The sequence below is a fragment of the Ranitomeya variabilis genome, chromosome 1 (assembly GCF_051348905.1).
Source record: "Ranitomeya variabilis isolate aRanVar5 chromosome 1, aRanVar5.hap1, whole genome shotgun sequence".
NCBI lineage: Eukaryota > Metazoa > Chordata > Amphibia > Anura > Dendrobatidae > Ranitomeya > Ranitomeya variabilis.
Genome location: NC_135232.1, coordinates 359,241,917 through 359,266,027, shown reverse-complemented (window position 1 = coordinate 359,266,027; position 24,111 = coordinate 359,241,917). Strand labels below are relative to the sequence as shown.

Sequence of the window (24,111 nt, the reverse complement as noted above, 5' to 3'; positions counted from 1 at the left end):
GCATGTGTGAGGGGCTTTTTGCGGCCCGTGCTGATGGTAAAAATCAGACATGTCAGCACCATGGAAACACACTGACACGTGCACAGACCCATTCACTTGATTGTGTCTTTGTGTGTCAGTGTCTCCGATGCGTGTAAAACTGTCCGGAGACACTGACGTGTGAAAGAGGCCTAAGAGACGATTCCCAAGTAGCGCAATCTGCAGCGCAGGCTTAGGCTGGGTTCACACTGCCAGACGGCCGTTACACCGCGGAGTAACGCAGTCCGTTAACGCCGCCATTATGCCCTATGTCGGATGCATCGCTAGCGCACGCCCCCAATGGGCGTGCGCTAGCGATGTGCTGTCATTGAGTGACGGACTCTGGGATGCGGGCTGCAGCGTTTCTGGGTCCATCACTGCTAGCGCATCTGCTAGCTCTACTTGCGCTAGCGGTATGACAAGTCGGCACTTGCGTTAACAGCAGCCCGTTCAACACATGCATTAACATGCTGCTGTTAACGCAAGTGCCGACTTGTCATACCGCTAGCGCAGGTAGAGCTAGTAGATGCTCTATCTGCGCTAGCAGTGACAGACCCGGAAACGCTGCAGCCCGAGTCCCAGGGTCCGTCACTCAATGACAGCACATCGCTAGCGATGCGTTCTTCATAGGACTTAATGGTGGCGTTAACGGACTGCGTTACACCGCGATGTAATGTAGTCCGTCTGACGGACGCCACAGACGCAGTCAGGGCCGGACTGGGACTAAAATTCAGCCCTGGCATTTGAAGTTACACAGGCCCACTTGTCACATGGTGACTGTATAATATCTTTGTACACTTGTAGGCAGGGCCGGTTTTAGGCAAAGTGGGGCCCTAGGCAAAGTTTAAAATGGGTCCCCAAATGCTAACATATTGCACATCACACAGAAGCCTTTCTGTTGTATTTACGTGCGCTGAGTTCAGGCCGCTAAACGAGTTTGATCGACAATACTGAAGTTGTTCAACGCTTGTTTCCCGGCCTCTTTCCACCAGCTGAGGAATAATGATGAGACAGAACGATCACTAATAGATCACCATACAGTATCATGTTTTCAGCAGCACATCTACAGTTTACACTGGCAATGTGCTGCTGACAACAAGGCTTTTTGTTCCAGCAAAAACAATCCGAATATGCAGCATTTTACTTGTTTAGTAAAATACACCCCATAGTCCTCCATATATTATAATGTGCTCCATAGTCCTCCATATAGTATAATACACTCCCTATAGTCCTCCATATATTAAAATACACTGCTCAGTCCTCCACATAGTATAATACACTCCTCATAGTCCTCCATATAGCATAATACAATCCTCATAGTCCTCCATATAGCATAATACAATCCTCATAGTGCTCCATATAGTATAATGCACCGCCACAGTCATCCATGTAGTACAATTCACTTCCCATAGTATAATGCACCCCATAGTTCTTCATATAGTATAACGTATTCCCCATAGTCCTCGATACAGTATAATGCAGCCCACATATAGTATAATGCAGCCACCCCAGAGTATAATGCAGCCACCCCAGAGTATAATGCAGCCACCCCACAGAGTATAATGCAGCCACCCCAGAGTATGTAACCCCCATAGAATATAATACAGCCCACCTCCCCATAATATATAATGTAGCCCCCCATAGAATATAATGCAGCCCCCCATAGTATATAACGCAGCCTCCCCCATAGAATATAATATACCCCCACAATAGTATATAACACAGCCACATAGTACATAACATGGCCTCCCCCATAGAATATAATATACTCCCCATAGTATATAGCAAAGCCCGCATATTATATAGCACAAACCGCATAGTATACAGCACAGCCTGCATACTATAGCACAGCTCGCGTAGTAGATAACACAGCCCACACAGCAGTATTCAGCACAGACCACACAGTAGTATACAGCACAGACCACACAGTAGTATACAGCACAGCCCACGTCGAAGTATACAGCACAGTCCACACAGTAGTATACAGCACAGCCCACAGAGTAATATATACAGCACAGCCCACAAAGTAATATATACAGCACAGCCCACAAAGTAATATATACAGCACAGCCCACAGAGAACTATATACAGCACAGCCCACAGAGAACTATATACAGCACAGCCCACAGAGTACTATATAAAGCACAGCCCAGAGAGTACTATATACAGCACAGCCCAGAGAGTACTATATACAGCACAGCCCAGAGAGTACTATACACAGCACAGCCCACAGAGTACTATATACAGCACAGCCCACAGAGTACTATATACAGCACAGCCCACAGAGTACTATATACAGCACAGCCTACAGAGTACTATATACAGCACAGCCCACAGAGAACTATATACAGCACACAGTAGTATACAGCACAGAGCACAGCCCACAGAGAACTATATACAGCCCACAGTAGCATACAGCACAGAGCACAGCCCACAGATAACTATATACAGCCCACAGTAGTATACAGCACAGAGCACAGCCCACAGAGAACTATATACAGCACAGAGCACAGCCCACAGAGAACTATATACAGCCCACAGTAGCATACAGCACAGAGCACAGCCCACAGAGAGCTATATACAGCCCACAGTAGTATACAGCACAGAGCACAGCCCACAGAGAACTATATACAGCCCACAGCAGTATACAGCACAGAGCACAGCCCACAGAGAACTATATACAGCCCACAGCAGTATACAGCACAGAGCACAGCCCACAGAGAACTATATATAGCACAGAGCACACAGTAGTATACAGCACAGAGCACAGCCCACAGAGAACTATATACAGCCCACAGTAGTATACAGCACAGAGCACAGCCCACAGAGAACTATATACAGCCCACAGTAGTATACAGCACAGAGCACAGCCCACAGAGAACTATATACAGCCCACAGCAGTATACAGCACAGAGCACAGCCCACAGAGAACTATATACAGCCCACAGTAGTATACAGCACAGAGCACAGCCCACAGAGAACTATATACAGCCCACAGCAGTATACAGCACAGAGCACAGCCCACAGAGAGCTATATACAGCCCACAGCAGTATACAGCACAGAGCACAGCCCACAGAGAACTATATACAGCCCACAGTAGTATACAGCAGTATACAGCTTGCGAGCAGGGCCCTCATTCCTACTGGTATCTGTTTTGAACTGTGATTTCTGTTATGCTGTAATGTCTATTGTCTGTATAAGTCCCCTCTATAAGTTGTAAAGCGCTGCGGAATATGTTGGCGCTATATAAATAAAATTATTATTATTATTATAGAGCACAGCCCACAGAGAACTATATACAGCCCACAGTAGTATACAGCACAGAGCACAGCCCACAGAGAACTATATACAGCCCACAGTAGTATACAGCACAGAGCACAGCCCACAGAGAACTATATACAGCCCACAGTAGTATACAGCACAGAGCACAGCCCACAGAGAGCTATATACAGCCCACAGCAGTATACAGCACAGAGCACAGCCCACAGAGAACTATATACAGCCCACATCTCTTCTCTTCCTCCCCTCACCTCCTCCGAGAATGGCCCCACAGTCCAGAAAAAAAAAAAACTCTCCTCACCTCTCCTCGTGCCCAGCGTTGCTTCCTGGTTCCTGCTCCTGTCTCAGCAGCTGCAGTCTGCCCGGGACACAGCAGGTGCGCGATGATATGACATCATCGCGCACCCGCAGTGTCAGAGCGGGGAATGATGGGAGAGGAGCGTCTGTAGACGCTCTCTCCTCCATCATTGCATTCAACTGTACTGGCGTCTATACGCCGGTATAGTTGAATGCGACGGCAGGGGCGGCGGATTGAGCGGCCCACCACTGGCACCGGCCCTTCTGGCATTTGCCAGAAGTGCCCTATGGCCAGTCCGGTGTAAACCCAGCCTAAGTACAGCAATCCGCTAGTCAGCCCTGAGTAATGTGCAGCAATTGATAGAATGTGTGAAGCCTCGCAGGTTGCCTTCTTAGTCGCCACATGTGCCATGTATGTGTGTCCCCCAGGATGGTACACGGAGGTCTCGCCGGAGCACACCTCACTCCCTCCTCACCACAGACTGCCGCTTCTACAGCTTCAAATGTGCTGCAGCTTTTTTTTCCCTTGTTCTTTTTTTTTAACTAAGCTTTATGAACAGCTCTGTGGGAACACATAAACAGCTGCAGACTAGAGAGTGGAGTCGGCGGAGTCTCTGGCAGTGGCGGCGTTCCCATGACGTCACTCAGCATGGCGGCTCTGGCTGGCTTGAGGGTCCTGGCAGGCGGCAGCAGGGTAACACGAGCTGCACACGCCGCCTGGTGGCAGCTCCCCCGCCCTCTGGATCTCAAGGGGAAGGGGCAGCTGCTGATACGCGTGACCTGCGCCGCTGGGGGGCGCCAGTTCAGCTCTGAGGTAAAAGGCGAGGACGAACTGAGGGTCAGATATCTGGAAGGAGAGGAGCAAGGTAACGGCATGACGTCACAGGCTGCGTCACTGCTCCCCTGCTGTGTTATGTGAGGGGGATGCCGCGGTCCCGGCAGTGTCCGGCCCTCAGCCATTGCGGTGTGTGACTGTCGCCATGACCTGCTCTGAGGTGACAGGAGCTGCCAGCTACAGACTCAGTGATGTCAGAATTGCACAGTTCTGCATAGGGGGCGGCTCCAGGGCTATGGGGGGCTTACAAGTCAGAGGCCCAGTGGCCCCTTATCGCTTTCTATCCTCTCCTCCCTTCTAAAGCTGTTGCTTTATTATTTTGGCTAGCATTGTGGCAGGTCTTGTTTGGGGGGTGCGAGCTGTACTCATTAGCATTAGCATTTTGGGGGCCATACAACTTTTTGGCAGGTAAAGTGAGCGCAAACCCGCCATTCTGCCGTGTCACAGTGAGGTAAATGTTAGCACTCGTTTGTTCGTAATCAGATATATATATATATATATATATATATATATATATATATATATATATATATATATATATATATATATATATATATATAATTTTTTTTTTTTTTCATTACATTTTATTTACATTTTTTCAAACTAGGAATTTTAACATTTTTCCTACTTTTTTTTACTGGTCTCACTAGGATACATGACCCTGCAATCACTGCTACAAGCTGCTGCAGTACTGTAGGGTTGTAGTGAATTGTAAAGCTGCCACACTGAGCTTCCTAGGCGTACAAACATGGCAGACACGAGGACCGTCACTAGGCCTACAAGTCCTGTGATGATGCCATACATGGCAGACACGAGGACCGTCACTAGGCCCACGAATTCCGTGATGATGCCATTGGCGCCTCACAAGCATGTTGCAAAGACGGGGATTCATATGTGTTTCCATCCTCTTAAAGGGGACCTTTCACCTGTTTGAGCATGTTAAACAGGCCTCATAATGGAACACTACCTGCAGAACTGAATAAAACATAGATTTTATTTTTTAATTTCTCATCTCCATTGTACAGATATTAGCTGGTAAAGTGGAAGTGTTTGTAATGATACATAAATCTGCAGCAGATACAGTAGTGCTGAGTTATGTATCATTACAAACACTTCCAGATCTCAATTAGTTGTTCTGTCAGCGCTCACCTTTTCACCACACTGACTGACGTGAGATGAGATCTGGAAGGGTTTGTAGAGCTCAGCTATGTATCATTGTAAACCATGTGGATCTCCTCTCACACTGCTGTCGTTTCTCTCTCCCCCCACTCTGACTGCTGTGAGATGAGATCCTCGAGGGAAGGTGCACACTGACAGCAATCAGCAGCACATGTCAGCTGCATCCAAAGCGCTGCCGGCTTTTGAACGTAGCTGATTTCGCATGTGTTGTCCAATACACTGTATGTGTGAGATTTATCTTGTGGAGACTCGAGTCTCTGCAAGATAAATTGACATGCTGCGGTCTGCAAAGACGCAACGCATGTCCGTCTCCGCAGGTGAGCCGCGTGCATCGGTGCACACATAGTGGACATGGGATTTCTTGAAATCACATCCACTATGCTGTAACATCTGGACACTGTGATTTGGATGCTGCAAATGTACACCACGTCCATCCCACAGCGTTTACTGACCATGGGAACTTACCCAAAGGGTTTGTAATGATACTGCTGAGCCGAGTTATGTATCAGTACAAACAGTTTAGATCTCCTCTCACATTGCTGTCAGATCTTCCCCCTCCCCCCACACTCACTGCTGTGAAATTAGTTCTGGAAGGGTTTGTAACGATACATAAGTCCCCTCTACTGTATCTCTACATAGAGAAAAATTCCAATAAGCATTATTGGTGGTGCGGGCAAGTCACTCAGTAACTAATAATATTTATCAAATAACATGCACCACCCCTGCATGGACAATATGGAGAACTGCCAATATATAGTACAACTATACTGGGGTGGTTCGGTGTCCCCTGCATTGGTCCAGGTCCACACTATCAGGTAATATGTATACTGCACTTGCTTTATATACTTGTGACTACACTATTGCCTTCCATTGAGGTATATAATGTGTTGTGCCTGGATCCATAGCAGGGCATGCTGTTCCCTGGGCTATTATGTTCTCATGTTGCTTCTGGCATTTTATATCATCTGCTAGCCCTACTGCACTCTGTTGGTTCGGTTCTGTGTTTTAATTGTCAAATTTGTTATTAATAAAGAGTGTTTTCTTGGATAGTTAGACTGCATCTGTTTTTGTTTCTAGTTGTACTGTATCTCTACATAGTAGCTGCAAAGATCAGTTTGGAGACAATGCGTGTTCTTTTCTACCTTGCATGGCACTCCCTGGTTTTGATGGTCAACCTCATGCAGGGGAAGATGTGCAAAGACAAATATCTGGTAACACCCAGATGAGCTTTGCATAAATTATAACCTAAACTTCACAAGCTAATATCTCTGCAATGGTGAGGAGAACTTAAAAAAATCAAAACATCACTTTATTCATCATCATGGGAATGTGCATAAAGAGGTTGTGGCTCTCTTGCAAAAGTTACAAACCTCTTGCTGATTGGTTAAGATGATGTTCCCAATAAATTAGACTGATGACCTGTCCTAAAACACACTTTAAAATCTTCACTCGCCCCCATTTTGGACATCACTTTTTTATTCATAAAGGTGTCCTTTATAAACAACGGCTTTTTTTTTGCCACAGGGCATTAAAGTCCTCTTTTTTTATATCTTCTTGTGCTGTTTCCCTTTATGTTCACTGTTTAAAAGGCCATTGGAATGCTGATAAGCGTGTACTCATTAAAGTATTTTTCCTGGTGCTGTCCCTCTTTTTCTATATAAAATTTTCCCCCCTTCAGAGAGAGTTGGTCCGGCGGAAACAATCACAGAATGCCCGAGTTTGGTCATGCAAATTGCCTCTTCTGAGAAAAAGAGGACTTAACTCTATAGCGCCACCTGTTGTCGAGTTTGGTCAAGCATTCTGAGTGCAGTAATCGAGAAATTGATGACTACCTAACAGCAATGTTACTAGTCCTCCATTGATAATCTCCTGTGATAAAACTGTGATTTTTTTTTTTTTTTTTTTTTTAAATCCACTGTGCAGCTCAGTAAGTAATACATTCCTGGAATCAGGGTCTGTTATTTTTCCTTTGATATAGATATATGAGAGCTTGTTTTTTTTTTTTTTTTTTTTGCAGAGCAAGTTGGTAGTTTTGACTACTTTACTGCACAATGTACTCTGGGGTTGGAGAAAAAATTGAAAGTATGCAGAGGTGGAGGGCATAAGACACCCACACTTTTCCACCATTGTTTTTTTTCTTTTATTGCATTCATTGTGAGATAATGGTCAGGCATTGTAACTCTCCTAGTAAGCATGACTTTGGTGATACCAACCTTTTGTGTGTGTGTGTATATATATATATATATATATATATATATATATATATATATATATATATATATATATATATATATATATATATATATATACTTTTTTTTTTAATTTCTTCTCAGAAACATTTAACTTGTTTTTTTTTTCCGTGGTGAGTTGATGTTATTATTGAAATACTATTGGGGAATCGACCATGATTTGATTGCTTTATTTGGGGAAGTGTAAGGGTATGTTTCCACTGTCAGGATGGCCGGCGGTATTGCCGCAGCGGCGAAGCCGCTCGGCGCTAAGCCCCGCCCCCTTTCTGGGACGCGATCATGCTGGATGTGTTAACTCTTCACATCCGGGATGATCGCTCTCTCCCATAGCGCCCTGTGATATGCCTTGCGGGGACGCAGCGTCCCCGCAAGGTGTACGGACATGCTGCAATCTGAAAAGACGTGCAGCATGTCCGGAGTCGCAGGGCCGCCGCGTGCGGGTTTCCACGCATAGTGGAGACGGGATTTCATAAAATCCCCTCCACTATGCTGGAACATCTGGACGCTGCTTGTTTGACGCTGCAGCTCTGCGCAGCGTCAAACAAGCAGCGTTTCCTGACCGTGGAAACTCACCCTTAGGCTATGTGCACACGTCAGGATTTTGTAGCCAAAACCAGGAGTGGAACAATTAGAGGAAAAGTATAATAGAAACATATGCACCACTTCTGCATTTATCACCCACTCCTGGTTTTGGCTACAAAACCTGAGGAAAAATCCTGACAAAATCCTGACGTGTGCACATACCCTAACACATGAGGAAAAAAAAAAAAAAAGAAGGCAATTCCTTGGTTTCAATCTTCTATATTTTCTTTTCGGGCTTTATGGCATTTACGATTAAATAATTTTAGATTATGATAGACTGGACCTTTCCAAACACAGTGATACCGAATATTGTGTGTGTTTTACACTCCTTGGGGAATTGATGTAATTACTTGTTCAATAAACAGCAGTGCTAAAATCATGGTCTCCTATAAAGCCCCTATAGAACCATTTTGGGAGCATTAGGCTATGTCTCCACGTTCAGGATGGCCGGCGGTATCGCCGCAGCGGCGAAGCCGCTCGGCGCTAAGCCCCGCCCCCTTTCTGGGACGCGATCATGCCGGATGTGTTAACTCTTCACATCCGGGATGATCGCTCTGTCCCATAGGGCCCTGTGATATGCCTTGCGGGGACGCTGCGTCCCCGCAAGGTGTACGGACATGCTGCGAACTGAAAAGACGCGCAGCATGTCCGGAGTCGCAAGGCCGCCGCGTGCGGGTTTCCACGCATAGTGGAGACGGGATTTCATAAAATCCCCTCCACTATGCTGGAACATCTGGACGCTGCTTGTTTGACGCTGCAGCTCTGCGCAGCGTCAAACAAGCAGCGTTTCCTGACCGTGGAAACATACCCTAATAGTAACTCATAGGTATGCCTCTATGTAACGTGTATCTTGAGTGCCACTGGCATTGCTTTACAGTGGCAGTCAAGGGGTTAAAAGCGGCAATTGAAGGTTGGTTAAAATTGCTGCTGTTAGTGGCAGATGTATAAGGCTTCTTTCACACATCAGGTTTTTCCCGTCAGGCACAATCCGGCGAATTTAAAAAAAAAAAAACGGATCCGACAAAAGTTGCCGCCGGATCCGTTTTTTCTCATAGACTTGTGTTAGCTCCGGATTGCGATGGATGGCCTCAAGTTTCATCCGTTTTTTGCCGGATTGGTCAAAAACTAGTTTTGCGACGGCCGGAGAAAACGTACATAGGAACATTTTTTCTGTCCGGAGAAAAAAACGCACGGATCCGGCAAAAAACAGGTGAAATGATGGAATCCGGCAACCGATCCCGCTTTTTTAAAGAAATCATGCATTTTATATCTCTCTCTCCCTTTCTCTCCCATTTTCTGACTCCTAGGTCACAGCTGTAAGCAATGTTGTCAGTTTCGCGCCATTTTTACAGGTGAATCAAAAAACATACAAAAACGAAACCAAAACGGATTTTGCTGGGAAATATGTTAAGGTACATCCTTTCCAGGGTAATGACTTGTATATAATGCAAAATAATTAACCCCAGACCAAAATGTTCCTCCACCACTTGGGCTATGTTCATACACAGCCTTTTTGATGCGTTTTTCAACTTTTACATTGCTTTCAACCAATACAAATGCATTCAATAGGAAATGTCATTGTAACATTTCACAACCCTAGTTGGCCATGTGGTGTGTGACACATAAACAGACCCATCTTGTTTCATTTATGAAGGAGGGACTCTTAAAGTCATAAAGCCTATTTTTAGAGGGGCATCAGGCGGCATTAATATTCTTAAAGGGCCATTATTAAACAGTGGGTCTCCTATTCTGTTATTGCCTATGCAGTGAGTGGCTGGGCTGCCAACAATTATAGCGCACCCCAATACCCCTTTCATGAGAGGTACAGGAGGGATTCCTGAAAAAATGTTGCATTGAATGCAAGGCCTGCCCTGCTATCAAGTCATATGTACCCCAATAAGCTTTTGAACCCAGGTACTGGATGGCCACAGGAAAACCCACTTCACATTCTTCAGTTGGTCCTGCCATACTGTTTCCTTATGCATTGAATGCAAGGGCCGCCTTGACCCAAATTTGCCCGCACCCTAACCCCCCCTTGGCAGAAACATGGAGGAGGGCCTCATAAAAAAAAAAAACTGTCCCATTACAAAGGAGCGGGTCTCCTAGACTTGTAATGCCCATACACTAAGTGTATTGGCTGACAAACATTTCCTCGTGGGGGTTACATTTAAAAAAAATTATTTATGGGAATCATAGACGCCCTTGGCCAAAAATTGAATGGCTGTAGCAGCACAGGACACGTTCACCATGGTGATCTAGTGGCGGAGAATGATGATATGTGGAGGAAGGCATTATTAAAAACTAGGCCCAATGTTAAGGAGCATGTCTCCTAGACTTGTAATGCCCATACACTAAGTGCATGGGCTGACAAACATTTCCCCATGGGGGGGGGGGGGGTAAATTTTTTTTTAAAAAAATTGTTCACGGGGCATCATAAACACCTTGCAAAACTGTAAAGTGGTTTCCTACACAGTTGCTGCTGGGAAGGTGCAGGTCTTTAGTAAAAATATGGTGGACAAATCGTTGGATGAAGTGATCAGGAAAAGGGGCATGGTGATGACAGGAATGGGAACGTACATGATTAACCCCTTCATGACCGTGGGATTTTTCGTTTTTCCATTTTCGTTTTTCACTCCCCTCCTTCCCAGAGCCATAACTTTTTTTATTTTTCCGTCAATTTGGCCATGTGAGGGCTTATTTTTTGCGGGATGAGTTGTACTTTTGAATGACACCATTGGTTTTACCATGGCGTGTACTAGAAAACGGGAAAAAAATTCCAAGTGCGGTGAAATTGCAAAAAAAGTGCAATCCCACACTTGTTTTTTGTTTGTTTTTTTTGCTAGGTTCACTAAATGATAAAACTGACCTGCCATTATGATTCTCCAGGTCAGTACGAGTTCATAGACACCTCACATGTCTAGGTTATGTTTTACCTAAGTGGTGAAAAAAAATTCCAAACTTTGCAAAAAATTAAAATAAATAAAATTGCGCCATTTTCCGATACCCGTAGCGTCTCCATTTTTCGTGATCTGGGGTCGGGTGAGGGCTTATTTTTTGCGTGCCGTGTTTTTAATAATAGCATTTTGGTGCAGATACGTTCTTTTGATCGCCCGTTATTGCATTTTAATGCAATGTCGCGGCGACCAAAAAAACGTAATTCTGGCGTTTCGATTTTTTTCTCGTTACGCCGTTTTGCGATCAGGTTAATGCTTTTTTTTTATTGATAGATCGGGCGATTCTGAACGCGGCGATACCAAATATGTGTAGATTTGATATTTTTTTTATTGATTTATTTTTTTTATTTTTTTCACATTTTTTTTTACTTTTTTTTTTAAATTTTGCCATGCTTCTATAGCCTCCATGGGAGGCTAGAAGCAGGCACAGCCCGATCGGCTCTGCTACATAACAGCGATCGTCAGATCGCTGCTATATAGCAGAATTGCAGGTGTGCTGTGAGCGCCGACCACAGGGGGGCGCTCACAGCCACCGGCGATCAGTAACCATAGAGGTCTCAAGGACCTCTATGGTTACCTTCCTGACTCATCGCCGACCCCCGATCATGTGACGGGGGTCGGCGATGCGCTCATTTCCGGCCGCCCGGCCGGATGCGGTAGTTAAATGCCGCTGTCTGCGTTTGACAGCGGCATTTAACTAGTTAATAGCGGCGGGTGATCGCGATTTCACCCGCCGCTATTGCGCGCACATGTCAGCTGTAAAAAACAGCTGACATGTCGCGACTTTGATGTGCGCTCACCGCCGGAGTGCACATCAATGCAGGGGACCCGACATCGGACGGTATAGTACGTCCGATGTCGGGAAGGGGTTAATAACAGCCGTGGCTATGGGAGGTATGAGATCCAGGATACAGCCTACAATGATTAGTCGTTTAGCCACCACCAATTACCATAATGTGTTTCATGCCTGTCAGAAGATCTGTGTAACAGATGCGCGTGTGAGACTCGGCCTAAAAAATGCCCGTCAAAAATATGTTGCCAAAGACACACGTCTGTCTAAGGGGCAAAGTGCAACATGTTCGTGAGAAGCTGAATAAGGCTAGTTTCACACTAGGGTTTTGCTGAGCTGCGGACTCCTCCGTGAAGCCCCGCCCCCTGCCGCACCTCCACCGCGCAGTTCCTCCTATGTCTGCATGCGGCCTGCGTACCTATCTTTAACATTAGGTACGCAGGTCCTGTGGATGTATGCGGATGCCTCCGCATGCGTCATTTTGATGATGCAGAGAAAAAAATAAATTCCAACCAGCTGCGTTCGACGCATCATCAAAACGATGCATGCGGAGCATCCGCATACATCCGCACGACCTGCGTACCTAATGTTAGAGAGGTACACAGGCCGCATGCGGACGTAGGTGGAGCTGAGCGGTGGAGGTGCGGCTGTGGGCGGGGCTTCACCGAGGAAGTCCGCAGCTCAGCAAAACGCTAGTGTGAAACTAGCCTTAGAGAAAGCAGATCAGTGTTGGCGTAAAACCGAACAAACTAATGGATGTTTGTGAAATACTGAGTTTAAAGAGGAGTGCACCGTCCGTAACTGTAAACACAACTGTGGCCCAAGCTTCTTCATCTTTACCCATACATATTACCAATATTATCCAAATGTCACAGTCGAAAATTATTTGTTATAGTGCAATGAACAAGGAATGCCACTGCCAGAAATACACCTGCACCTGATGTGTATCATGTATGTATGGACTATGTAGAGAAGAGGTGAAAGAGCCCCTACCCTAGTGTGTGGCTGCCTATTTTATCTAAGCAATCGCATTCTCAATGATTATTTTTTAAATAACATTGATTAAAAAAAAAATAAAGAAAACTGCATACTAAAGACCCGACTTTCTATCAAGTCAGGTCTGAAACTGTGAGTTTTGGGATCCCAGAACTTTATAGTTCACTTTTTAAGGACTGTTTTCTTCATTATTTTAATTTATGGTAGTTTATGAGAAAAGTCTTTTGCATGTGGCTGCCTACTTTTGTGAATGAATAGGCAGCCGCATATTAGTGATAGCTGTGTCTTCAGCTATCAAGCATAGTCTTGTATATTTAGAAGTTTGGTACGCATGGTAGTTTAGTTTGTTTTTAGGTCAATAAAGGGATTATTAATCCAAGTTGCTAAAATGTGCCATCGTTTTCTGTTTAGCAGGGGTTTAACTCCTAGGACCCCACCAACTCAAAGATTGATGGGGCTTCTGAGATCTTTTATGATTTTGTCCCTTTAAGTTTTTCCTGCACAGCGGTGCTCGTGGCTACCATCTGTGCAAGGGATTAAATACAGTTATGCCTTAGTTCCCAGCTCAGTGGGTAGCAGGGTTGTGGAGTCAGCATGAGCCAAACTTTTGACTATCTTTCACTGCGCATCCTATTTTTGACTTGGGATTTAGATTGATAAAAAAAAAACATTTATATGCTTAAAATGGCAAAACTTTATGAAAAATTTCCATGAAAGTAAACCAGAACAAGCTATGCATTTAGCATATTATTTCTACGATATTGATATTTAAGATTTAATTTTTACACTAGAATGTGCCCTGGTGCCGGTTTGCTCACATGGTGAAGCTGTGTCTGGATTTGGTTTTCTATGGATTCCTGGTAGGAGGTCACATTTTATGTCGGTCCGTAACTATTCTCAATAGCATAGATTTCAGCATGTCAACAGCATTACTCCATCAAGAAAGAAATGTTTCTTTTCTGGGAGTGTTGATGAATAGTTGATTTATGCAGTCTGCATTCAGATTTGCGCAGTCCATCCATTTTTGGAGAGTGTTGACAGATTTTTCTTTGTGGGCTATATCTTCTTCCTTGAGTAACATATTTTCATAATGAATTGACAAGTGCAGAGATGTCAGGCTTCGGGATCTGTTACTTGAGATCTATTTAAAGGGAATACCGTATCTTGATTTCAAACGACCCTCGTACTTCATCCAGCGATGACTCTGACATCATCTGTTCATTAAGTGATCATGTTTTAAGCCATAGGTATATTATACTTGTTTACTGCATAGTAAAGTTGACCAGAGTTTCCAATTATACTGCTGTAGCTGTATTGTGTAAAAAAACAAATACTTTTGTTCTCAGTTCACATATGGGTTTTTGACAGGCAAAATCTACAGCAGTCAGAGGTATTTACAAACTAGTAAGTGAGCTCTTATGTAGTTTCATTCATACAATGGGAGAGATTTATTGAAACCAATGCAAAGGAAGAGTGGAGAAGTAGCACATGACAGCCAAACGGCTGCAGTTTTTATTGAAAGGGAACCCATTAGGATAACTTTACTAATGAAACTAATGCAAAAAAGATACCGGCCATGTAGTAATCCAGTGTGCCATCACTGAGAATTAAAAATTTGGAGCCACATTCAAATTGGCCTTGAAGTGCACTAGAGGTGTGTCTGCACTAGGAAAACATTCACCGACAGCAAGCAAATACCGGTATATGCAAAGTCTTAAAGAAACTTAAAGGGAATCTATTAGCAGGTTTATACTACCTCATCTAAAAGCACATGATGTAGGCAAAGAGACCTTGAATCCAATGTTGTATCACTTAGTTTACTGGGTTCAGCACTTCTGACTAGTGATGAACGAACGTTCTCAGATAACATCTTATCCTAGCCTGCTCAAGTGTTATCTAGGCGTGCTCGTAATATTATGTTCGAGTTTCAGTGGTTGCATGATTTGCAGCTGTTAGCCTCAGCACTTGTGGGGATTGCCTGTTTGCTACACAATCACACCATGTGCTGTGTCTAACAGCCGCAAATCATGCAGCGTAGAGACTCTAACATAATATACGAGCACGAACAAATGCTCGAATAGCACCCTAGCGGGCTCGGATAAGATGTTACCCCAGCACGTTTGCTCATCACTAGTTCTGACACAATTAGAGCTTTTATATTTAGAATGAAGCAGAGCTGATAAAGCTGCCCCTGCCCACACCAGGCTCTCTGTATGCAAAGTGCACAGAGTGAGGTGCTTATCACAGAGAATTGCTGGACTAATGTAGTGCAACAATGTCAATCTCTTAGGCTGCTTTCACACATCAGGTTTTTTCTGTCAGGCACAATCTGGCAGATTTTTGAAAAAAAAAAAAATTTTCCGGCAAAAATTCCCACCTGATCCATTTTTTTTTTTCCTCATACCGTCCCGTGCAACAAAATCCTTTATTGTGGCATCATCAGACCAACAGCAGGCAGATAAAACAGTGGAGCAAATACAGACGACGATCGTTTTCCCGTCTCCCATGGCACACCTGAGAGAGGGATCTGCCCAGTCAGGACAGGAAACCTACTGAAATAAAAGGGCGGTACCTCTCCCTCGCTTCAGTTGGGTTTCCTGTCCTGATGGGAACCCTTGTGCTGAAACACGGCGGTTTTGATAGCAGACCCACTTACCCGCTCCTGTCCTGGCACTGGAAGCACAGGCAGGGCGCCTGTATGTCGGCCTTCAGGAGACGGTAACGCCGTTCGCAGATCCCGTGGTGCTCTTGCGCACGTGCGGGCGTCGGTCCAGCACAGTCCGGACTCCTGGGGCCGTTCTGTGTCTGCCACGCCGCTCTCTCCCCCTCAGCTGGGCGACTTCCGGGCGCTCGGCTGACGTTGCGCGCAAGGTACGCTGGGAATGGGCGTGTCTGCTTGACGTCAGACCGGCGCGCCGGATCCAAGATAGCGGCGCCCATGGAAAGAACGCCGGTGACGTTACAGGCTTCCCGGCGGTGTACGGGAGGGGGAGAGGAGCTTAATGGTTACCGGAAGAGGTGGGGAGCACTGAGGAGGACCCTTTATTAAGGGTAAAACAACGCGGAACGTCGCTCATTCCCATACAGCTTTCCAGAGATGGAGGATCGTATGGAGCTTCAGCAGCAGCAGCAGCAGCCATTACAGCAGCAGCAGCAAGAGCCCTTTTCAGGTGATACACCTGCTCACCAGCGTACTAAAATGGATAGCCGCTCGAGTGGAAGGAGTGGCAATCGTCCTGGTCGGTCGTCTCAGGATTCTTCTACCTCCAGGAGGAACATTCCCCGTGCTCCTAGTCCGCCTCGGAATCCGGTACCCTTTATGGTCAGTGGGTGGTGAGTGATCTACGTGAATGTCACTCTGGTGGTAATGGGCTACATTTTCTGTTTACTTGGCAGGCGCTGAGGAAGGCTAGCTCCAAGACAAAGAATAAGGAATGTGCCCTCTGTAGAGTTCCGTTGGCAGTCCAGTGGCAGAAGAGTCTTTGTGTAGATTGCATCCAAAAGACTATCCAGGAAGAGACCCCTGACTTTGCCTCTAGTCTTAGAGCGATAATCAGAGCAGAAGTAGAAGGCTCTGTTAAAGCAGCCCTTAAGAAAAAGGGTAGTAGAGACCTAGAACCAGTTTCTGTTTCCGAGTTTTCTCATTCTGATGAGGAATGTCAGGAAGAACCATTATCTCCCTGCTCCTCCTCCTCTAGATCCTCTGGCTCCTCTTCAGATAGCGATGTTGGGGGCCGTCCGTGCTTTCTTACCGAGAACATGGACAAGCTGGTAAAAGCCGTTAGAGCTTCAATGGGCCTAAAGGATGAGAAAGCAGCCAAATCCATGGAGGACATTATGTTCGGGGGTTTAGAGGAAAAAAGAAAGCGTACCATTCCAGTTAACTCCAAAGTAAAGGCCCTTATAGAGAGAGAATGGAGAAAGCCAGAGAAATCGGGTAATCTGCCCTCGGCTTCTAAAAGACGTTACCCCCTTGAGGAGAAGGATTCAGAGACTTGGGATAAGGTTCCAAAGATTGATGGCGCGGTAGCTAAATCTTCTAAAAAACTATCCCTATCCTTAGAAGACTCTGGTGTATTAAGGGACCCCTTAGATAAGAAAGCGGATGGATTCCTAAGACACACCTGGGAAGCAACTGCAGGCGGTTTAAAACCGGCAATTGCAGGAACCTGTGTCTCACATTCCCTTATTGTCTGGTTACAGCAAATAGAGGAGCAGTTAAAATCTAAAGCTCCAAGAGATGAAATTTTAACCAATGTGACTTTGGCTAAAGCAGCGGCAGCCTTTATAGCAGATTCTTCAGCAGACTCCGTAAGGCTGGCAGCTAGAGCTGCAAGTTTATCCAGTGCGGCTAGACGTGCTATCTGGTTGAAGGGGTGCCCGGGCAACTTACCCTCAAAGAATAGACTCTGTTCTATACCATGTGATGGCCATTTCCTCTTTGGTAAAAAATTGGAGGACATTCTAGAGAAAGCCGGAGACAGGAACACAGTGTTTCATGGCAGCTATCGATTTAAAGGACGCCTACTACCACGTCCCAATTCATCGAGACTTTCAAAAATTCCGAAGGGTAGCAGTTTATGTCCAAGGTTGTCTCAGGCACTATCAGTAGGCTACCCTCCCATTTGGCCTGTCAATAGCGCCAAGAATTTTTACCAAGCTGATGTCAGAGGTCATGTCCTTCCTCCGCTCTCGGAACGTGGTAATAGTTCCGTATTTAGACGACTTCCTGATAATAGGGAATTCAGCAACGCACTGCCTGTCACAAATAAAAGAGGTTACGGAGACGCTAGAGTTGTTGGGATGGAAAATAAATCTCGCCAAATCAAGGTTGACACCGGAGCTAGTTCAGTCCTTTTTAGGCCTAGTTCTGGACTCCAGGCGTCAGCTTTGTCGCCTACCAGAAAACAAGCTGGTCAAAATTCAAAATCTTGTGGAGGCAGCAATTCAACACCCTGTAATGACATTGAGGAAGGCAATGTCCTTGCTGGGCTCTCTGACGTCCTGTATACCCGCAGTAAGATGGGCTCAGTTCCATCTAAGACTATTGCAGTGGGAGGTCCTGTCTGCACAAAAATGGTTAAAAGGGCATTTAGAGGGCAAGCTACGTCTTTCATTGGAGGTAACAGATTCCCTAAAATGGTGGGCCATAAGAGATCATTTGGCGTCGGGGGTCCAGTGGATAACTCCGGTAGAGCAGGTCATCACCACAGACGCAAGCAGTACAGGATGGGGGGCGCATTTAGGAACTCTCTCAATTCAGGGATCCTGGTCCCATCTAGAATCACAGCAGGTGTCAAATTTAAGAGAATTATGGGCCGTAGAAAGAGCTGTGAAACACTTCCTTCCCATCCTTCAAGGTCACCATACCAGAGTCATGTCAGACAATCGCGCGGTAGTGGCATATATCAACCACCAAGGGGGGACGAGATCCCCTTCCCTAATGAAGTCAGCATCTGTCCTCCTACAACTAGCAGAGCGCCACCTACTATCCCTCTCTGCTCTCCACATAAAAAGGGGTCGAGAATACGAGAGCAGACTACCTAAGTCGCAAGACACTGAGGCAGGGAGAGTGGTCTTTAAATCCCTGGGTGTTTCAACAGATAGTGCAGGCTTGGGGCTTACCTGTAATAGATTTATTTGCCACTCTAAACAACAGGAAAGTAGAGTTTCTGTTCGTTAGACCCGAGGGAGAAACCTTTCGCGGTAGATGCTCTTCAAATCCAATGGGATTTCAGTCTCGCTTATGTGTTTCCACCGATAGCGATGATTCCAGCAGTGGTGAGAAAGATCAGAATGGAGCAGGCGAGAGTAATTTTGATTGCTCCATTTTGGCCGAAAAGACCTTGGTTTTCCCTCCTAAGACAGATGTCTATGACCGATCCATGGATTCTACCAGAGATTCCGGACCTGCTAACCCAAAGCCCAATATGCCACTCTCAAGTGAAGGGCTTCCATCTTGCAGCCTGGAATTTGAGAGGGCATTATTGAGTAGGCGGGGGTTTTCACCAGGGTTAATCTCCACCTTGTTAAAAAGTAGAAAACCGGTAACATCGAGAATTTATGGTAGAACATGGAAAAAGTTTCTGGAATTTTCAGGACAACCTTTGGGGGACGAGGCTCCTGTGGGTACTATTTTAGAATTTTTACAAGCAGGTTTACAACTGGGGTTGGCAACTAATACGCTTAAAGTTCAGGTATCGGCGTTAGGAGCCTTATATAATTGCAATCTTGTCTCCGATAGGTGGGTTTCCCGCTTTATTAAATCCTGTAGTAGGTCTAGACCAGGGTAATTCAGAGAGTTCCCCCATGGGATTTAAATCTGATGTTAGATGCTCTAACCAACAGTCCATTTGAACCCTTGCAGGAATCATCGTTAAAGATACTCTCTTAAAACGGTGCTCCTTGTAGCATTAACATCAGCCCGTAGAGTGAGTGACTTGCAGGCCCTGTCCGTCTCCCCTCCTTACACGCAAATTTTTGATGACAGAGTAGTACTCAGACCAGATCCGGCATACCTTCCGAAAGTTGTACTTAAATTCCATAGAAGTCAAGATATTGTGTTACCCTCCTTTTGTAATAATCCTAAGAACCCACGGGAGGCAAAATTTCATACACTGGATGTAAGGAGATCTATTTTGCAGTACATATCCTTGACTAGTCAGTGGAGGAAGGATCAATCCCTATTTGTAGCCTTCCAGGGTAGTAGAAAGGGATATGGGGTGTCCAAGGGTACTATCGCCAGGTGGATTAGGGAGGCTATTTCCTTGTCCTATGCTTCAAGCGGCGCCCCGATCCCTGATGGCATCAAGGCTCACTCCACCAGAGCTGTGGCTACTTCCTGGGCAGAAAAAGCAGAGGTATCGATAGATCAAATTTGTAAGGCCGCTACCTGGTCCTCTCCATCTACCTTCTTTTGACACTACCGGCTAGATCTATCCTCCTCGTCTGACCTTACCTTTGGTAGAAGGGTGCTACAAGCGGTGGTCCCTCCCTAAGGTGGTTTTCTCCAAAAATCTCTCAGGTGTGCTGTCATGGGAGACGGGAAAACACCAAGGTTACTTACCGGTAGCCGTTTTTTCCGGAGCCCATGACAGCACCTGTATATTCCCTCCCTTCTTTTTTTTCACCCTTGGGTGTGTTTTGTTATAATTATGATGTGGTGGTGGATTGCCATGTACTAACCAAGGGGGCCTCTCATGTGCTAAAAACCAACTGAAGCGAGGGAGAGGTACCGCCCTTTTATTTCAGTAGGTTTCCTGTCCTGACTGGGCGGCTCCCTCTCTCAGGTGAGCTGTCATGGGCTCCGGAAAAACCGGCTACCGGTAAGTAACCTTGGTGTTTCATCAGGTCAATATAAGCGTGAAACGATCGTCGTCTGTATTTGCTCCACTGTTTTATCTGCCTGCTGTTAGTATGATGATGCTACAATAAAGGATTTTGTTGCACGGGATGGTATCTGCCAATCCGCTTTCTTTTCTATGGACATACAGATTCTTTTTCTTTGGAAGTGGCACCCATAATCCCTGGTGTGTGTGCAGCTTCATCAACCCGAAGTCTTACAGCTGTGCCATGTAATAAAGATTTGCAACTGGAATATTTCATTAAGTGATATCTAGGATGTGGTATTTTAATGTTCCCTTTATTTTTTTGTGCAGTATAGTTGTGTGGTGAGAACCTTGAACCCCCAGGTGCTTCACAGAAATGTATAACGCTGAGCGGTGAAAATAGCAAAATCACATTTTTTTTTTTCCCCAAAATTGTTCTTTTAGCCCCCAATTTTTCATTTTCACAAGGATAAGAGAATAAAATGGACACCTCATAAGAAACCCCAGGTAAGCAAGCTACCTCTTAAATTAATCTAGTAGTGCAATAAGCATGTTAACACCACATGTGCCTCACAGAAATAATTATAATTTAATTTATAAAATGTTTTTCAGCCTCAAATTTTTTATTTTTCTAAGGGCTAGCAGAAAAAATTGACCCCTCAATTTGTTGTACAATTTCTCCCAAGTACGCCAGTACCCTACATGTAATCAGGAACTACTTTTCAGGAGGACACGGTATTATAGTGCAGATTTTACTATTCTGGTTTGTGGGTGCCATAAACCACTGGAAGAGCCACTGAGGTTCCAAAACAGCAGAACCCCCCCCCCCCCCATAAATGACCACATTTAAACAAACTACACCTCATTTAGATAAATTCAAGGTGAAGTGATCATATTGACACCACGGGAGTGTCACAGAATTTTATACCGTTGAGCAGTGAAGAAAAAATAATTGCCATTTTTCCCAAAAAATTTTGTTTCAGCCCCAGATTTTACATTTTCACATGGGGAAATGGATAAAAATGGTGGCAAAATTTGTCACCCAATCTCTGGCTGAATGTGGAAATTTGCGGCTGTACAGTACTGCTTAGCCATCTGGCGAGACTTGGCAGGGATGGAGCACTATTTGTCTCCTGGAGCCCAGATTTTCCTAGAATAGTTTACAGACTCCATATAGAGAGCCCCTAAGGGCTCCTTTCCACTTGCGAGATAAACGTCCGTGTCTCGCATGTGAAAACCAAGCTCTGGCGCCGGCACTTGGGAGCCGAGCGTGCTGCTGCATGTATTGCTATGCAGCCACACTCTCCGCTCCCAAGTGCCGGCGCCACAGTTTGGTTTTCACATGCGAGACATGGACGTTTATCTCACAAGTGGAAAGGAGCCCTAAGGCTGGAGTCACACTACAGCGAAATACGGCCGAGTCTCGCAGGTTAAAAAGAAGCTCTGGCACCGGCACTCTGGAGCGGAGCGTGCAGCTCCATGTGTTGCTATGCGGCCGCACACTCCGCTCTGGAGTGCCAGTGCCAGAGTAACCTGCGAGACTCGGCCGTATCTCGCTGTGTGTGATCCTGGCCTAAGTGTGAGAAGAGCAGAATACCCCCTTGGGAATATATCTACAAGTGTAGTGATTTGACTCTCATCAGTGTTCTCCAGAAACAAGCAGCAGTGGATGTTGCTGCGTGAAATTAGCAAATCCACCCTTAAATTAGTTGAGCTCTCCTCACTTCAGAAATGAAACGTGGACACTAAATGTGTGGGGCTCAGAAGGGAGGGGAGCATTTGGATTTGGGAGTGCATAATTTACTGAATTTCTTCTGAGGGGGTAAGGGGGGGCAGTGCCATTTTGGTTTTCCAGAGCCTTTGTACTACCAGTAATGTGTAAGCCCCCTATATTTCTGTTAACAGATGGAGAATCTGAGTGGGAACTTGCTTTTTTTTTTTTTTTTGTGGATTTAGTTGAAGCTTTTATTGGGATCATTTTACATAATGTTTGGGATCACGTTTATCCGGCGTTCTACACTGAGCACTTACTTTGGGGTTTCCATCTAAATCTCTGAGTGACGTGACAGATGATACCCCCGAGGGATCCATTCACTATGAGGCAGCATAGTTATTGTGGACTTCGTCTGGCCCCTGTGTTTAGTGGTGGCCTTCTTTTCAGAGGTATAGAAAACTGTGGCGGACCGTGCTTTTATGCATACCTAAAAAGACGGACAGCAATGGATCATAGGCCAGACGGTGTCCACAGTGACTCCATCTGCCTAAGTATAAGGTTTCTTCTGCCGGGGGTTCTGTCTGAATCGCTTAGTTTAGAGATTTACATGGAAACCCGGTTTAAGCGCTCAGCGTAGAGCACAGGATAAATGTGAGCCGAGCCTTACTGCAATCTTTGGGAGGCAGAATGAACAAATCAACAGAAGATGAAGAACTGAATTTATTTTTTACGCCTTTCCTCGTCTGGTATGAGCGATTAGACGACTTTATTCTTCTGGTCAGTGCGATTACAACGATACCAGACTTGTATTGCTTTTTTTTTTTTTATGTTTCGCTGCTATCACACACTAAAAGACCATTTTTTGTTTGCAATACAAAGTTTTTCCATTGCTATAGTTTGAGAGCTATAATTTTTCCATATTTCGGCTTATAGTCCTCAGTCATATGACAGCTTGTTTTGTGCAGGACGAGCTGACCGTTTTATTGGTACAATTTTCAGTCACATGAAAATATTTGATCTTTCTATTTTGATTTTTGGGACGCAGAATGAACTAAAACCAGAAATTCAGGAATTATTTTTTATGCCATTCCGCGTATGGTAAAATTGATAAGACTGCTTTATTATTTAGATCAGTATGATTATATCGATTCCACATTTATTTAATTTTTCATACAATAAAAACTATTTTATCGAAAAAAATAATTGTTTTTTCTTTATTCTGAGAGCTATAACTTTTCTTTTTGCCATATGGCTTATTTTTTGACAAGATGATTTCAGCTATACCATTTTTATTTACATTCTACTTTTTAATCCTGTTTTACTCCACTTTTTGTTCAGCGGCATGATGAAAAGGCATTGTTTTTATGTCACTTTTACAGGTTGGGTCATTGCGGATGCGGCGATGCCAGATGTGTTCTTTGTGTTTTTACATTTATTTATTGGAATAATAATTATTTTTTTTGTTTATTTTTGAATTTTTTTATTTCGTTACAATTTCTAACCCCTTCCCGACATGCGCCGTATATGTACTGCTCTGCGGGAGCTGCGTTCCTCTCAAACAGCAGTATATGTATGGCAGCACGATCGCACGGCCTCACGCTGAGCACTGTGGCGATCGGTTGCCAGCTTTGTTCGAAAACTGACTCAAGGAAGCAACGCCCCCAATCGGTGCTAGCATTTAAGCCCTCTGATGCTGCTGTCAATAGTAACAGTCACATGGAGCATCGCTCAGGGAATGAGTTCCCTGCGCGCTTCCATTGGGACAACGGGATGCTCCATGGAGTCCCCCAGCTGCAAGATGGCCGCAGGGTCCTTCAATGAAGGTGGCTTCGCAGTGCCTGCAGATGCATTCTTCCCTGCCTGTCAGATGCTGCTCCGATGCAGTAGCA

The 24,111-nt window shown here is 45.1% G+C and overlaps 2 protein-coding genes across 3 annotated transcripts in view; one reads left to right on the top strand and one right to left on the bottom strand.

Annotated features, from left to right (window-relative positions):
* The window catches only part of LOC143795551 (uncharacterized), a 28,049-nt gene extending 24,388 nt beyond the window's left edge, over positions 1–3,661 (bottom strand). The window contains exon 1 of the mRNA XM_077281013.1: positions 3,600–3,661. The gene's annotated coding sequence lies outside the window, so the exon portion shown is untranslated. The remainder of the gene's footprint in view (positions 1–3,599) is intronic.
* Positions 3,662–4,183: 522 nt separating this feature from the next.
* AUH (AU RNA binding methylglutaconyl-CoA hydratase) overlaps positions 4,184–24,111 on the top strand; it is a 396,720-nt gene continuing 376,792 nt past the window's right edge. Inside the window, exon 1 of one of the 2 annotated variants that reach the window (XM_077299923.1) lies at positions 4,184–4,461. In XM_077299923.1, coding sequence (XP_077156038.1) covers positions 4,230–4,461 — 232 coding nt within the window. In that variant the 5' untranslated portion in view covers positions 4,184–4,229. The remainder of the gene's footprint in view (positions 4,462–24,111) is intronic. The other variant, XM_077299922.1, reaches the window with a different exon arrangement.